Source organism: Sorex araneus, chromosome 3 (genome assembly GCF_027595985.1).
Source record: "Sorex araneus isolate mSorAra2 chromosome 3, mSorAra2.pri, whole genome shotgun sequence".
In the NCBI taxonomy this organism is placed as follows: domain Eukaryota; kingdom Metazoa; phylum Chordata; class Mammalia; order Eulipotyphla; family Soricidae; genus Sorex; species Sorex araneus.
In genome coordinates, this window is record NC_073304.1 from 204,266,765 (window position 1) to 204,284,941 (window position 18,177).

An 18,177-nucleotide genomic window follows, 5' to 3' on the forward strand; every position below is an offset into this window, starting at 1 on the left:
GCATCGCCGGATGTGACCCAAAAAGCAAAAAAAAAATATATCAATTTCATTTAACTTTCCAATAAATAACTCTACCATAAAGATGAAAGTGAAATGACACATACCTGTGTACTCTCTGATCACATCTTAGGACAATAAGAGGATCTATCATCAGGTCATTCTGAGTATACTTTTGTTGTCGAACAAACTTTATTGTTGGTTGAAGTGCATTAACTGTCATTACCCATAGCCTGATAAAATAAATAATCACATGTTCAAAAAATAATTCTATTATAACTGAAACAAATAACAATCCAGTCCTTTCTTTCTTAAAAAGATATATCAGGGGCTGGAGTAATAGCACAGTGGGGAGGGAGTTTGCCTTGCACATGGCCAACCCAGGTTCGATTCCCAGCATCCCATTTGGACCCCTAAGCACTACTAGGGGTTATTCCTGGGTGCAGAGCCAGGAGTAACCCCTGTGCATCACGGGGTGTGACCCAAAAAGAAAAAAAAAAAGATGGGGCCGGATCGATGGCACAGCGGGTGGGGCCTTTGCCTTGCACTCGGCCGACCCGGGTTCAATCCCCAGCATCCCATATGGTTCCCCAGGCACCGCCAGGAGTAATTCCTGAGTGCAAAGCCAGGAGTAACCCCTGAGCATCACTGGGTGTGACCCAAGAAGCAAAAGAAAAAAAAAAGAAGAAGATATATCAAGGAAAATAAAATAGGGTTCAGGGAGGGACTCAAAACCTGGGAGCCATGTTTTCTGTTTATGTTTTTGTTTGTTGGTTTGGTTTATTTTTTTTTTTTTTTTGCTTTTTGGGTCACACCCAGCAATACACAGCGATTACTCCTGGCTCTGCACTCAGAAATTACTCCTGGGTGCTCACTCCAGCCCTACAGGGAGCCATGTTAACCTCCAGTACCACACGATTCCTCCATGAACTGCCTGGAGTGACACCCTGAGTACTGTTCACAGAATAGTCACTGAGTAGCACCAGGAGTGGCTCAGTAACCAAAAAAACCTGGGGGGGAAAATAGATGGGCCAATGAAATGGTTCAGTGATAGAGTACTTTCCTTGCATGCATGAGCTCCTGGTTCAATTCCCTCTACCATATGGCCTCCCATGCATTGCCAAGAGTGTCTCCAGAGCACCAAGACAGGAGTAGCTCATGAGCCAGGGGGAGTGGCATGATGTATACAAAGTATTAAAAAGAAAACAAATCCACCCAGTTAGGTTGTCAATCAGATTTAAAGGAAGAATAAAATGCTTTTTAGTCAAACATTAAAGGAATTTATTGACACTAAGCCACCATGAAACACTTAAAGAACCTCTAAAGAGGAAAGGCAGAGCTCCACTTGACAGTAAGATTTCTGAATAACATAAAAATGTGAGAGAGGATAATGGGAAATCTATTACTAGAAAGAAAACTTGATATCTGCCTTCTCTATTCTGCTTACAGAACTTTAAATTTCAGATACAGTATTCTTCAGTTCTACAATTTCTGCTCTGCCTGGGGAACCAGGAGATAGCGCAAAAGGCTGGAGTGCACAATTTGCATGCCGAATCTCCAGGCAGTGAGGACCTCCAGCTGGGAGGGACCACTAAGCAGCAAGCTGAGAGTAGCCCCAAAATGCTTCCAGGTGTGACCCAAAAGAACAGAAACAAAAGTAAATGAGAAGGAAAAACAAAATAAAATACATGTGTAGAGATGCTAACAATAGACTGAGGAGTCCACCCCGCTGGGCTGCATAAAGCGGAAAGGAGAGATGCACTTTAAAGAACTTTCTCCAACAGATGTACTTTTGGCTGGAGCAATAGTACCGCAGGTAGAGCATTTGCTTTGGGTGCGGCCGACCCGGGTTCAATCCCCAAGATCCCATTTAGTGCCCCCAACGACCACCAGGAGTAATTCCTGAGTGCAGAGCCAGGAATAAACCCTGAGCATTGCCAGGTGTGACCCAAAAACTGAAACAAACAGAAAAATAGAAGTACTTTAAAGCTTCCATGTCTCAAGATAAAGCTTATTCTTTTCCAGAAAGTTTATCAATTGTTGGAGCCAGAACAATAGTACAATGGGTAGGGCATTTGCTTTACACAAGACCTACCTGCGTTTAATTCCAGGGACCCCATATGGTCCCCTGAGCCCCAGTAAGAGTGATTTCTGAGTGCAGAGCAAAAGTAAGCCCTGACCAATGCCTGGTGTGGCCCAAAACCAAAATACAAGCAAAAAAAAAAAAAAAATCATCAATTCTTGAATTAGTCTTCAGGAAAGACTTAGATTGTCAAATACTCAGTAATTGTCCCCAAGTTTGACTGTAATAAATAATCACTGCTATAAACTTATCTATTACATGTAACACACATTGGAATTACCTTCTAGGCATCACAGTATTAAGGACCATCCATAATTTATTGACTGTTTGAAGAATTCTTCGAGGAACCCCTGAATTCAATAGTTGATTCATATTGGAAGTTAACACTTCTGCATATGGTATAAGTTCACTGGCAGACAGTAGAGTCAAGTGTTCTAGAATCTGCATCACTTGTGTGTGATTTACTGGGACAGCTGAGAATGCTAAAACAAAAATGTAGCAGTCAAACCTAAATTCTAATATAGCTCACACTATATATAAATTCTAATATAGGTACTAAAATCACTCAAAAAGAATAAACACCAAATAAGAAAACAATACCACTAAGAAAAAATAAAAATTCCAACGCTACCTACCTATATCTGCTTTGGAAGTAATATAGTAAAGAACAATAAATATCTCACTTCATAGGACTGAGACTATGGCTTGGTGGTAGAGCACTTGTCTTGCAAGTGTGAGGTCCGAGTTTGACCCTGAGCCCACAAAATCCCTTCCAAGCACTGCTAGAAGGGGTCCTGAGCACCAAACCAAAATTTGCCCTAGAAGACCACCAATTATGGACCTCCAACACTTCTAAATAATCTAAATCTTTTTATTAATTAAAGATGAAGTACTATATTAGATGCACTGAGTTAGTATAAATAATAGAACTGGACTTTTAGAGGTAAAATGCAGTATAAATACACATGTTGCTTTTTAATGATGTACATCTGAAATTTATGCCATCATGTTACTACAATAAAAAAAATTGACAACTGGGATCAAATCCAGGGCCTCATATATGTGAAGCATGTGATCTAATACTGAGCTACGCTCCAATTTTTAATATAAAAATATATTTTATATAATCAATTTATAATCAATCAATTAAAAAATCCATTTTTTCCATTTCTTTTAACTTTTATCCTTTTATTCTCTCTCTCTCCTCTGTCTGTTCTCTCTCTCTCTCTCTCTCTCTCTCTCTGCTTAGAATTCATACCTCACTGTGCAAAGGGCTTATTCCTGGCTCTGTACTCAGGGATCACTCCTGGCTGGGTCAGGGAAGGCAAGGATCTTAACTCTGTATTATCTCTATGACGCCTTTCAAAATTTTTTTCTGTTGTATTGGGGACCACGACCAGGAACACTCAAAGCCTAGTTTCACTGCTTTACTTAAAGTCATTAAGAGTCATACCAGGATATGTGGTATGGATTATGGGTGTTGAGGATCAAATTCAGACTTCACACATGCGCATGTATCCCCCTGTTTAAAATATATTCCCAGCCCCTGTATACTTCCTTAATATAGCCATAAAAAGATTAAAATTATATTTGTGAACACTGTTTTTCTTCCAATCAGCAAGTCTTTGCCTTTTAAGTAAAGGGTTGGGGAAGAAGCTAAGTGTTTAATGATGTGTGAGGTCCTAGGTTCAAGTCTCAGCACTGCAAAAAACAAAGGGAGAGTACTGGTAGTGAAATGTTTTTTGTTTTCTGTTTTTAAATTATTTTATGAAAAATACTTCTTGGCTAGAGCTAAAGAAAGTACAGCAGACAGGGCACGCGGCTGGTGCAGGTTCAGTTCCCAGCATCCCATATGGTTCCCCCAAGCCCTGCCAGGAGAAATTCCTGAGTGCACAGCAAGGAGTTACCTCTGAGCACTGCCCGGTATGGCACAAAATCAAACAAAAAGGCAAAAATATTTCTTAGGGGCTGAGCAACAGTGCAATGGAAAGGCACTTGCATTGCAAGTGGTCAAACTAGCTTTGATATATGGCACCACATATGATTCTCCGAGCCTCACTAGGAATGATCCCTGAGTGCAGAGCCAGAAGCCCTGAGCACAGCACAAACAAACAAATTTCTTTTGTTTTCTTACTGAAGTAACATTGGTTTACCCAACTGTGTAGTTTTAGGGTGTAATTTCATATCTTATTCAAACAGGCTAAATTAATAATAAAAGTTGTAAAAAAATAAATAAAAGTTGTATATATGGCTAGCAAAATTACATTATATTTCTATTTGAAGTGTTGATATAACATTATCCAATAACAGCAGGTATACTGCTCTATTCCATTACATTTATTACAAATTTATGAACATGCTAAAACCATATAAATTAATTAGTAATATAACCTAGAAGGAAACAATTATAAACATGTGAGAAGGAAATGGTTAAAACTCTGTAAAGATTATTTAAAATATATTCACAAAACATTGCTGGATCTTCAAGAAAATTCTACACAATTTTGAGATTTTGTGATTTTAAGATTTTAACAAAGGAGGTAAAAGGAACATCAATTTACTATACCTTCCTGCAGTTGTTTAGGAGAGTGGTTTTTGGCATTACTTGTCAAGAGCATTCTCCTTAATAGGGCATCGGTACCCGTGATTTCCTCTTCACAAATCCAATCATCCACAATACATAAATGTGGGTAGTTAGTTGCAAGGAGACGTAGTAAAGCAGAATGCAACCCTTGAAAATTTACAAAAGTCAACCAAATTTTAGAAGGGTTTTTTGGTTTTATTGCTTGCTCATTTTACTGTGCTGGGAATCAAACCCCAGGCCCTCACACTGCAGGGCAAGTGCTCAACCACTAAAGGTCCATTCCCAGCCCCTGAATTTTTAAACATTCAAGAACTTTCTTTATTTTATTTATTTTTGGGCTACACCCAGTAATGCTCAGGGGTTACTCCTGGCTCTGCACTCAGGAACTAGCCTTGGGAATACTCAGAAGACCATATGGGATGCTGGGACTCGAACCTGGGTTGACTATGTGCAAGAAAAGTGCCCTTACCCGCTGTATTATCTTTCTGGCACCCATTTGAGAATTTTCAGAGTGATAGTACAGTGCATAAGGCCTTGCATGCAGCCAACTAGGTTCAATCCTTCACACCCAATATTGTCTGAGCTTCATTAGCAGTGATCCCTGAATATAAGCCAGGAGTAAGCCCTGAGCACCAGCAGGTGTGGGCCAAAAAACAAAAAGGGGAGGAAATGAATTCATATATCTCATCTACAAGAATATACAAAATCTACAGGAAAGAACTACTATTCAGTTTTTCAGCCAGAGAATCCACAAGTTCCCCAAGAAATGTGATGAACTTGCAAACTACTTTTATAACAAATGCAAGTTTCTTTCCACCCTATCCCAACACAAAAGTCTCCCATTTGGAAAACTTAAAGTTAACACAGAAAATACTTTTAAAGGTGGAGGGAGCATCATATATGGTCTGAAAACAATCTAATAGGGTGTTAGAGAATTTTATGGAGTAACATTCTCACCTCAACCCTTGATGAGAATTATTGAGACAGATAAGTGAAACTAAAATTACAAATTTTAAAGCCTTAAAAGGTCTTGGGCACTTTATATATATTTTCTCATTTCACCCTAACATTCCTACAAAGTACTCAATATTGTCTTCATTCTATAGTAATACGCTAATAGACATTTTTTAACATCACCAAAGTCACAAAGCGATGAAGGTCAGCAAAATGAACCACCATCCAGATCGCATGTCCTTCTCTCCCGGAAGGGAGCATAACATGACGCTCACCATAACCATGACACTGGACCCCACACCAGTCTGTTTCACAAGGGGCGCCCCAGAGGAGGGCGGGGAGAGCCCTTCCCACCCCAAGGGACCCAGCCCAAGCAGCCTAAAACATCCAGAACTCAACTGCCGCCATGTTCACGGCCACTCTCCACACGCTCAGGCCGAGCCTCACCCTCCAGGGAACCTATTCCTGAATGAACACTTCATGGGACACACCCTACCCATGCTCCAAGAGTACTGAACCACATTTGATGGGGTTCAAAGTAGCAAGCAACCAATCTTAGAGGGAAATGTACTTTTTTTTTACAGATATATATATATATATATATATATATATATAAAATCACACAAGAGTCAACGTTTACAACATGTTAGTGATCTCTTATAGAAGGTCTAAATGGCCCCTGTTGAAATAGAACAATCTTCACACTCTTTCCTCTAATGGCACTTTTTTGTAACATTTTCAGCGTTTTTTCATAACAAACAATACAAAGTATATCTTATTTTGATTCTGCTTTGAAACAGGGATTGGGGTTTGGGATGGAAACATCCGAAATACGGTGGCGGGAAGGTGTGATGGTGGTGGGATTGGTGTTTAAATACTGAATGTAATCAAATATTGTGAGCTACCTTATAAAATAAAAAAAACTTTTAAAAAAAATTAGGGAAGCTCAAAAGCAATAAGAACTCTTCATTTTACTAAAGCAAAATCTTATTCCTAAACTTCTGCTTATAGCATACTTTAATGATTTATAACTATTATTATATTAATGAGAAAATAAATTATGTTATAAAAATGCTTACTAGGAAATATGAAGAATCACACTAAATGAACACCAAGTACTATTGTTTTTACACCACTATCCTCATCATCAACATCAGAGTTATAGGAAGGGGTAATAGTATTAATAATAATAAAAAATACTTTGAGTCCAGTCATCCACTTATGGAATTTAAAGCAAATCACATAAGACCAAGTCACAATCATAATAGCATATTCTTTCTTTTTCTCTTTCTTTCTTTCTATCTTTCTTTCTTTCTTTTTCTTCCTTCCTTTCTTCCTTTCTTTCTTTCTTTCTTTCTTTCTTTCTTCCTTTCTTTCTCTCTTTCTCTCTTTCTTTCTTGCTTATATAAACTACTTAAAATTGAGGATAGTGATATGGCTCGGTGATAGCTCACATACCTTGCATGTGTGAGGGTCTGGGTTCAATTCCACATACAGCATGGTTCCACAAACACACTGCCAGAGACATCTCCATGAAATAAGCCAGGAGTAGCCCTTGAAAACCACTGAGTTTGGGCCAAAACCTCCCAAATTTTTTTTTGTTTGTTTTTTGGGTCACACCCAGCGATGCTCAGGGGTTACTCCTGGCTCTGTACTCAAGAATTACTCCTGGCAGTGCTCAGGGGACCATATGGAATGCTGGGAATCGAACCCAGGTTGGCCGCATGCAAGGCAAACGCCCTACCCGCTGTGCTATCACTACAGCACCCCCAATTTTATTTTATTTTTTTTTGCTTTTGGGTCACACCCAGCGATGCACAAGGGTTACTCCTGACTCTGCACTCAGGAATCACCCCTGGCAGTGCTAAGGGGACCATATGGGATACTGGGAATTGAACTCGGGTCTGCTGCGCGCAAGGCAAACGCCCTACCCACTAAGCTATTGCTCCAGCCCTGCACCCCCCGGTATTTTTTTTTAATTTATTTATTTTTAATTAGTGAATCACCATGAGGGTACAGTTACAGATTTATACTCTTTTGTGCTTATACTTCCCTCATACAAAGTTCGGGAACCCATCCCTTCACCAATGCCCATTCTCCACCACCAGTAAACCCAGCATCCCTCCCACCCTCCCCAATCCCATCTCCCCCCACCCCACCCTGCCACTGTGGCAGGGCATTCCCTTCTGTTCTCTCTCTCTATTTAGCTGCTACGGCCCGCAATAAAGGTGTTGAGTGGCCACTATGCTCAGTCTCTAGCCCTCATTCAGCCCGCAACTCCCTTCCCCCGCATGGCCTTCGACTACATTATAGTTGGTGATCCCTTCTCTGAGTTGCCCGTTCCCCAGAATGTGAGGCCAGCCTCCAAGCCATGGAGTCAACCTCCTGGTATTTATTTCTATAGTTCTTGGGTGTTAGTCTCCCACTCTGTTGTTCTATATACCATAGATGAGTGCAATCTTTCTATGTCTGTCTCTCTCTTTCTGACTCATTTCACTCAGCATGAAACTTTTCATGCCGATCCACTTAACTACAAAATTCATGACCTCCTTTTTTCTAACAGCTGCATAGTATTCCATTGTATAGATGTACCAAAGTTTCCTCAACCAGTCATCCGTTCTGGGGCATTCGGGTTTTTTCCAGATTCTGGCTATTGTAAACAGTGCTGCGATGAACATACATGTGCAGATGTCGTTTCGATTATACTTTTTTGCCTCTCTGGGATATATTCCCAGCAGTGGCCAGAGCTTGCCTTGCATATAGCTGACCAGGTTTCAATCACCGGCTCTAAATGTGGTCCCTCGAGCCCTGTCAGGAATGATCCCTAAGCACAGAGCCAGAAGCCCAGAGCATAGCCAGTTGTGCCAAAACACCAAAACAAACAACAAAAAAAAGTTTTACTCATGTGTTTATCTTTAGTCACATGAAAAATGGACTTTTTATATGCCAAAATTGTTCACTTCTGGGCCAGAAGGATAGTACAGCAGGTAGGGCTTTTGCCTTGCATATGACCAACCCGTGTTTAATTCCCAGCATCCCATACAGTCCCTCAAGCACAGCCAGGAGTAATTCCTGAGTGCAGAGCCAGGAGGTCAAGAGTAACCCCTGAGCATCACCGGGTGCAACCCAAAAAGCCAAAAAATTAATACATGTTCATTCCTTGCAATTTCATATAGTTTAATCTTTTTCTTTTTTTTTTTTTGGTTTTTGGAGCACACCTGGCAATGCTGAGGGCTTACTCCTGGCTCTGCACTCAGGAAATAACTCCTGGTGGGTTTGGGGAACAATGAGATGCCAAGGACCAAATCCAAAGTTGGTCATGTGCAAGGCAAGTTTCCTATCAGCTGTACTATCTCTTTGGCTCCTCAACCTGCATTTTCTTTTTCAAGTTTAAAATACCATTCCAAATAAAACACCTAAGTAATGTTGTTTCAAATTATTATTGTTCTTATTCTTAAGAGGAGTTTTGTAGACGTCAAAGAATATGAAAGGTGAAAAGGAATTCCTTATTTCTTTGGATTTTAAGATTAAGCACCAAATAGCCCTTGTAACATTACAACAGTTACAAGATAGCATTAAAAAGACAGGAAATCAATTACCTCCTAACTCTTGCTGCAGTCCTTGAGCCTGTCGAATAAGAAATTTGATAGGAATTTGATCCATTAAAGAAGAAGAATATGATTTGGGTTTTCTCTGCATGGCAGCTGTCAAGATAAAAAAAAAAAAAGTAAAATTAAATGTTACAAAAAAAAACACAGAAAGTTTAGCTTAAGTGTGAATAAAGACAGTGTCAAATTATTTGTAATTGACTTTAATTTGTGAATACAACATGAAAGATGAAGAAACACTATCAAAAGTGAAAATCAGGGAGGAGCAAAATCATCCCTAAAGAATAAGACTTGTGAATATATTCCAAAATACAAACTAAAGAGAAAAATCAAGCAATGCCATTTGTAGAGTGCCCTGCACTGACATAATCCAGCAAATGAATTGAAATACTCCCAAATCCAATTAGGAAGACTAAATGCATTTGTGGCCACATGGCTTAGTGCATTATGATTCCAAAAGACTTATTTTAATCATAACAAGCAAACTAACTCTTGCCAATGGAGGCTGAGCTATATAATTTTTCACATCTTTCTCTCACAGTTCTTAACTTCAGTCAGCTAAGCTGTCCATCATTTTTTTTAACACATCCATCTTAATGTTCTCACCACTACCACTTTACTGGTACAACTGTAAAGGTTACGTACCTTACAACATGCTACATGCATTCATCTGTGAAGCCTTATGCCTAAACCTAACCTTAATCTATCTAGACTACCTGACACTGATCACTCCCTCCTCCGTGAAACATTGTTCCCTAGGCAACCATCAGATCATCCTTTTCTCCCACTCCATCCCTTGGTGACCTCAGTCACTGAATAAGTAGTGACTGATAAAATCTTTTTTTCTTTTTGGCTTTTTGAGTCACACCCAGTGATACTCAGGGAGTTACTCCTGGCTCTGCACTTAGGAATTACTCCTGGCAGTGCTTGGGGGACATTATGGGATGCCAGAGATCGATCCAGGGTTGGCTGAATGCAAGGTAAATGTGTTACCCACTGTACTACTGCTCTGGCCCCAGTAACTGATAAAATCTTGACCATGATTTTAGACAGAGACAGATATGCTGAAAGGCCAAAAGATGTTCAGTGATTTAAGCAGCTACTATGTAAGCAAAAGGTCACAAATTCAATTCCTGGTTCTGCAACATCATTCAGTGTTATCCTAGAAGCTCTGCTGTTCCTGCTGTCTGTGCCTGGCAGATCTACTATCTGTGATTTCCCAACACAGCAAGCAACTTCAAGCCACACCAGTTAGGTGTCTGCATGCACTGAAATTAAAGGGTACGGCCCTAGAATGCAGTGCATCTAAAACAGAGATGCAAGAGCACTGAAGCCAGGAAAGCAATCCTTGGTGAGTACATGTGCGAGAACACACCGATCGCCAACTAGCATTACAGGGTAACATAAGAAAAGAGTACAGGGGCCGGAGCGATAGCACAGCGGGTAGGGCGTTTGCCTTGCACGCGGCCGACCCGGGTTCAATCCCCGGCATCCCGTAGGGCGTTTGCCTTGCACGCGGCCGACCCGGGTTCAATCCCCGGCATCCCATATGGTCCCCCAAGCACTGCCAGGAGTAATTCCTGAGTGAAAAGCCAGGAGTAACCCCTGAGCATCGCTGGGTGTGACCCAAAAAGCAAAAAAAAAAAAAAGAGTGCAACTCTAGGGACTGGAGAGACAATATAGCGGGTTGGGAACCTGCCTTGCACACAGTCAACCTGGGTTTGATCCCTGACATCATCCCCTTGAGTCCCACCAGGAATTATCCCTTATTTTCAGAGCTAGTAATAAATCCTGAGCACTGCTAGGTATGACACACATTTTTTTTTTAATGCAACCCCTGTAAGGGGCTGAAGTGTGGTCATTTGCTCTACAGTATGCCGCTGACCTGAGTTCAATCCCCAGCACTCTGTATAGTCCCTGGAGTGACCTGTAGTGACTGTGTGTAAAAGCACAACTAAGTAACCGCAATGCCTCATCAGCATCACAAGTACATGTTCAAGCAACTACAACTAAGCATGTGTGCAACCCCAGTCATCAAAACATCAGGAGACGAAAGGGAAGTGAGAATGAATGAAAAACTAATAAATTAATGTAATTACTTTAAAGGCTAAGAATATCAAAACTTCAACTGAATTATTTCCTCTAAATTCCAGACTAATATACAACAGTCTCCTTAACATTCCATTTGAAAGTCCATTAGACATCTCGGATTTAACATGTCCAAAGCTGAGCTCCTGACCCCCACAAACCTGCTCTCCACACCTCCTGGTCTTTTATTTCAGTTGACAGTCACCCTTTTTTAGGTTCTAGCCAAAACTCTCCATATCAACCTTGATTCTCTATAACACCTCATGAATCCACCAGCAAAACCTCTCAATTCTACCTTCACAATACATATACACTACTACCAGACCTAGCCATGCAATATTTCACTTAGAACAGAAACTGAAAACTTAGTTGGTCTCCCATCCTCTTTTCAGAAAAAGAAGCAGCACTGTAGCACTGTTGTCCTGTTGTTCATCCATTTGCTTGAGTGGGCACTAGTAACGTCTCCATTGTGAGACTTGTTACTGTTTTTGGCATATCGAATACGACACAGGTAGCTTGCCAGGCTCCGCCATGCGGGCAGGATATTCCCGGTAGCATTCACGTCACCCCCATAGAATTCTATCATCTTTCAAGCAAACAAACAGAAAAAAGCCACCTACCCCCTCAACTGCACAGAAACTATTACCAATAACCTTTTAATCATTGTAGCAATCTCCCCTCCAGGGGATGGACCTAAAGTTTTGGGAAACAGTCACCTGGAATCCTGTAGATAACAGAAAGGGGATGAGAGAACAAAAAGAAACCCTAATATGTCTCTTCCATTTCCTTAGTTCATTTCCAAGATTTATTCCAGGCTGAATTGTGCTCCAAACCTAAAATCCCTCACTTTCCGATTATGATCCATCAGACTATTGCATAAAGAATAACAGCTTTGGGCCAGAGAGCTCATTAGGCTGAGTATGTGCTTTGCATGTGGGAGGCCTGGGTTCAATCCCCAGCACCATAGGACCCCTAGGGACCCCTGGAAGCAACCCTGAGCAAAAAGCCAATAGTAGCCCCTAAGCACTGCCTGGTGTGGGCCAGAATCAAAACTTGGCAGCTAAACTGGCAGTCTAAGTCAGGTGAAATAAGCAGTCACTGCTGCTTGTAATACAGAATCTTTTTTTCTTTCTGTTAAACTTCTTTAATGCTGCTAATGGCAAATCTGGAAAAAGTTCAGGACAAACTTTTTTTTTTTCAATTATAAAACTAACAGCTGGTAGAACAATTTTTTTTTTTCTTCTAGCTACAAAATGCTTTGGAGCTTTATAATTTATAACATGTAGTATTGCAAAAATAACCGAAAGATTAAACTAAAGAAATAATTACAAAGAGGAAAAACCCATAGCATCCCCCCAAAAAAGACTCAGCATTCTCTTTGTTCCAGCCTTCACTAAAGTCTGTCATGGAATGATCACCCTTCCTGGCATCCTTGACCACAAACCTTTAACTCATGGAGAAACACACCTTTGAAATACATAATTGTTAAAGATCCTAAAAGGTAAAAATTTGGTGGTAGGATGGAGAGGGAGATTGATAATTCCAAATGTTACAAATATTGACTATAGAGTTGAGTATATGATTTTACATACTTTACTGCATTTAAAATTTTTTTTTAATTTTCTACTAATCATTAAATTAAAGCAAATTTTCTCTTGATCCCTGGCTAGAGTATTAGTAGTCTGAGATCTTCAGAATTTAACCTAGTAATTAATTTCTCTACACATATATATTAAATCTTAAGTGTCACAATAGCAGAATTCATTAAATATGAATAAAAGTGGTTGCCATATACGTATTTTTTCCCTTTATGCAGTATTGGAAATCAAATCTAGGGCCTTATCCAAGGTATGCTCTCTACCACTGAACAGAAGACTATTATCCAATGCTTATTATTAGCCCATACTGTCCCTACTATGACAAAAAGTACAATTATAGATATAAAATACCACCTGTAAAACCCTAACCAAAGTAGTGAGAAAAGAAAGCAGCTGAGAAATTTACAGTATATTAAAAACATATTTCGGGGCTGGAGTGATAGCATAGCGGGTAGGGCGTTTGCCTTGCACGCGGCCGACCCAGGTTCAAATCCCAGCATCCCATATGGTCCCCTGAGCACCGCCAGGAGTAATTCCTGAGTGCAGAGCCAGGAGTAACCCCTGTGCATCGCCAGGTGTGACCCAAAAACCAAAATATATATATATATATTTCATATAAATACAACTAATTTGCTAAACACTGAAAAGTAACATTAGCTTTTAAAATGCACAATCATTCATGTATGGCAAAATAATAACCCTCATGAGAATTTTCCCTCAGGGACAGAGCCCTTACCAAGTAAGTAGGTAAGGCACTTGCTCTGCTTGCAGCTCACTAAGGTTTAATCTCTGGCACCCCAAGTGGTCCCTCAAGTTCACCAAGAAGGATCCCTAAGCATAAAGGCAGGAATAAGTCCTGAGTAATGTCAGGTAGAAGACTACCCCCCCCTGCCAAAAAATAATAATTTTCCCTCTATAATATATGTTCAATGACATTAGCTTATTTCAATATGAAATTAAGATATATTTAAAAATCCTAAAATATGGGTCAACCTTCTTTTTCAGTGATAGGAAAACAGTACTTCATACTGATACCTTCTAAGCTAAACCGGTATTATGTAAAGAAGCTTTTATATAGTTTAAAAGCCTACTTCAGGGGCTGGACAGATAGTACAATGTAGGGCACCTGCCTTGCATGCCAACCAGGTTCACTCCCCAGCGCCCCATGCGGTATCCCGAGCCACCAAAAGTAATTCTTCTTTTTTTTTTTTTGGTCACACCCAGCAATGCACAGGGGTTACTCCTGGCTCATGCACTCAGGAATTACCCCTGGCAGTGCTCGGGAGACCATATGGGATGCTGGGAATCGAACCCAGGTCGGCCACGTGCAATGCCCTACAAAGCCTGCCAGGTAAAAACTACAAAGAATGATGATAATACCAGAGCTTGGAAATTTGGTCCTATTTTCTCACATAACAATTTGAGAAGGTAGTGAGTCATGAATAAAGTAAAATAAATTGTCACTGGAAACAATCCCCCAATGCATAACCTACCTAAAGTCTTTGTGTTTGCTAGAAGAGCTTCCTCATAGGACAGAATATAGTAAAGCACCAAAAGCTGTGCGGTGATACTGAAACGCTGATTAGGGCGGATGTTGTCACCCTAGAGATAAAATTACAAACAGTTAAAATCAGCTATATCTCATGAGTGCTGAGCTAGAGAAACAGCTTAATGGGCTGGAATGCAGGCTGTACATGCTATGAGCAAGGTTCAATCCGTGACCCTGGATCAAGTTGCTCCAGAACTGTCAGGAGTGAACCCTAAGCTAGGAATAGCCCCTGAGCACAATGGGATGTGATCTAGAACAAACAAAATAAGTTTTCATCTGAAGGTTTGGGGGAGATGGTTGCTTTTGGATTGGGACCATTCAATGCCAGGGACTATACTAGGGCTCCTGCATGTAAAGCAAGAACTTAAGCACTCTGAGTTATCTCCCCAGGCTGTCAAAATGTCAAAAGCTGTCTGATAGCAAAAATGTTCAAAATAGAATTTTCAATGTTGGTGCTCCTGAGCTCAGACAAAACAGAAAAATGCTGTTATGCATGCAGAAAACAACCTGAAGTTTACATTAAATCTGAGAGCACAGAAAATAAAACATGCTTAATAGTTTTTGAAATCAAACAATTTTAGGGGCTGGAGTGATGACAGTAAAGCTTGCCTTACACACAGCACCAGGGTTTGATTCCCGGCACCACATTATGGTCCCTAAGCCCTACCAGGTGTGAGGAGTAAGGAATAAGTTAGAATAACTAGAAGAAAAACAAGCTAATAATTGTGGAAGAGTCACTATCTTACCCCAATGACGCCTTGGAAAATGTTGAGTATCTCTTGCTCTGTGACTGGTTGATTAGTGGCTTCTGGATTTGATTTAGAAGCAGGAGTAAGTACAGAATTTATGTATACATCAATCAGAGGAATTAATTGAGGATGGAGTGGAGTGGAAGTTTCACACAGCTGTCTATAAATCCAGTCCTAAAAAAAGGTTATGGGCAGTAAATCAGTTACGGCAATGAGAAAAAGTGAGTAATTTTTAAAAAACAAATGGTTTGGGGTTTATTAATCAGTGGAACTACTAACTTTTAGCAGTTATGAATGCATTATCTAACTCAAAATAACCTTCAATATAAAATATATGAACTACCATTATAACTTAATCAAGAATACTGTAAAGGGCTGGAGAGATTACTCAAAGTGCTAAGTGCACACCTCGGGATCAATCTTAGCAATCCTGGCCCTCATAAGCACTCTGTGGGTGTAGTCTTGGTGGTCCCCAATAACACTGGGGAAGTCCAAAACTAAATAAAATAAAATACAAATACTGTCCAGAGCCAGAGAGATAATATGGTACATAAAACATCTGCCTTGCACAACTCAGATTCTATTTCAAAACCATGTATGGTCCCCTGAGCCCCAACAGGAAGGGACCCTGAGCACAGAGTCATGAGCAAGCCTGAGCAAAGTCAGATGAGGCCCCAAAATTAAAAAAATATATACTGTCAAGTGGAAAATATAACAAGAAACTTGACTTTGGGTATATAATGTATTAGATTTTAGGGAGCTTGGGAAGTATTTTTTGTCTCTCTAATTAAAAAAATTGTAGATCTCACAACAGAGAGAAAAATAGTTCTTAATGGCAAACCATCAAATATTTGAGAAAGTTACTTTGCCATGTAATTAAGAGAAATAATCATTTATCTACATGGACAAAAGGAAGGCAGAAATGTTAGGTATATAACTGAGTCTTGATTCTTACCTATTTCATCTACTAAAAATATGAAATAGTAAAAAATTCAATTTAGCTGGGAAATAACAACCAGAGTAATTACAAATGGTAGGGCATATGTCTTGCAGGTCGCCAACCTGGATTCAATCCTGGCACCTCATATGGTCCCCCAAGCACTGCTAGGAGTGATTCCTGAGTGCAGAGCCATGCAGACATAGATCACTGTTCTTAAAAATAAAGAACCTAAAAAAAGTACAGATTTCATACTTCCTAAAATTCAGTTTTTTCTTTCTTTTTTTTTTTCTTTTTGGATCACACCCAGCAATGCAGAGGTTACTCCTGGCTCTGCACTCAGGAATCACCCCTGGAGGTGGTCAGGGGACCACATGGGATGCTGAGAATCAAACCCGGGTCGGCCGCATGCAAGGCAAACGCCCTACCTGCTGTGCTATCGCTCCAGCCCCAAATTCAGTCTTTTCTTTAGGGAACTTTTAAACTATTTAATATAGCCAACTACAAAAAACTGAAAATGTATCAAAATATGGATAATTAGATGTTATGTGTCCCAATGACAAAACTACAGATGCAGATTATGGCTGATGAACACCTCTAAGTTTGTTAAATAAAATCCAAACTTAGAAAGCAGTAATTTCATACTACAAAGAAAAATTGCTATATGCTAATAAGAACTACATGGTTAATAATGTATTTTATAAAAACTTAATAACAATTATACTGTTCTAAAACTTTGAAATAGAAAAATATTTCTAAACAATAAAATTTTTTTAAATAAAATTGTAAAATATGGACCAAAGTGGCAGTAGTCTGACATGCAGCCAACCCCAGTTTGATTCCCTGGCATCACATATGCTCCCCTGAGCATGTCCAGAGATCACTCCTGAGCACAGAGCGAGGAACAGTCCCTGAGCACCACCAAATATGGCTTAAAAAAATATGAATAAATAAACCCCAGTGTTTTAAAAAATAAATTTGAACCAGAGAGACAGTAAAAGAAACAAGGAGCTTGTCTTATATATAGCCAACGTGGGTTCAGTCCTCAGGGCCATATATGGTGCACTGAGTCCCATCAGGAGTGATCTGAGCAAACAGCCAGGAGTAAGCACTGAGCACAGCTAGGTTTGGCCCAAACTCCTCCTCCACACATACAAAAATAACTAATTGGAATCTGAAATTACCTCCTTATGCCTAATAATAGCAATAAAAATGACTAGCAGCTAGTCACATTTCTGATACAAAATTCAGTTAAGAGCTAAATCGGAAATAGAATTGGAGGGAAAAAAACACTAACTTAGGTTATAGCTTGAAATATAAATATGCAGAGCCAGAAAAACAGCTCAGCATGCTGAGCACAAGCTTGCATACAGGTGGCCTGTGTGGACACCTCAGTGGGATCCCCAACCTCCAAGCACAGAGCCAGGAGTAGCACCTGAGTACCTTCAGGTGTGGCCCAAAACCAAAAAAAAAAAAAAGTAAATGTACAGTCATACTTTTATTGACACTTTGTGCTTAGTAAAGGAACGACTCCTGAGAAGCTGATAAATACAATGAATAGGCAAAAATCCAGTAATATTGGCACTCAGATTGCTGGTGACAGGAACCCGAACTGCATGAGCTGTGACAACCTGAAAAGGAAAAATAATGTTAATACATAGGAATTTTTTTATGAGAGAGGGAATTATTTTTTTTAAGGGAAGGAATTTGTTTTTTTAAAGACCAGGCAGGTAATACCTGAAGTTGAACAGGAAGTTTTGCTATCCTTATTATGTCATGCAAAGACCTCTAATTCTTTGAAAAACTGTCCCCAAAGTTCTATTCCAGGCATTTCAAACTAATCATATTAAAAATAACGTAGGTTCAGAGCTGGAGAGATAGTACAGCAGATAGGGTGCTTGCCTTGCATATGGCTGACCCAAGTTCAATCTCCCGTACCCTAAATGGTCCCTCAACCCTACCAGTAGTGATCTCAGAGTGCAAAACCAAAAAATAGTGATGCACTGGACACCACTGGGTGTGGGCCACCC

The 18,177-nt window shown here is 39.9% G+C and overlaps 1 protein-coding gene across 2 annotated transcripts in view; it reads right to left on the reverse strand.

Annotated features, from left to right (window-relative positions):
• The window catches only part of INTS2 (integrator complex subunit 2), a 57,796-nt gene that overhangs the window by 12,642 nt on the left and 26,977 nt on the right, over window positions 1–18,177 (reverse strand). For both annotated transcript variants that reach the window (XM_055132932.1, XM_055132931.1), the window contains exons 13-19: window positions 17,644–17,778; window positions 15,208–15,384; window positions 14,406–14,514; window positions 9,218–9,322; window positions 4,647–4,811; window positions 2,361–2,562; window positions 105–230 (exon numbers count right to left, since the gene is read on the reverse strand). In XM_055132932.1, coding sequence (XP_054988907.1) covers window positions 105–230; window positions 2,361–2,562; window positions 4,647–4,811; window positions 9,218–9,322; window positions 14,406–14,514; window positions 15,208–15,384; window positions 17,644–17,778 — 1,019 coding nt within the window. The remainder of the gene's footprint in view (window positions 1–104; window positions 231–2,360; window positions 2,563–4,646; window positions 4,812–9,217; window positions 9,323–14,405; window positions 14,515–15,207; window positions 15,385–17,643; window positions 17,779–18,177) is intronic.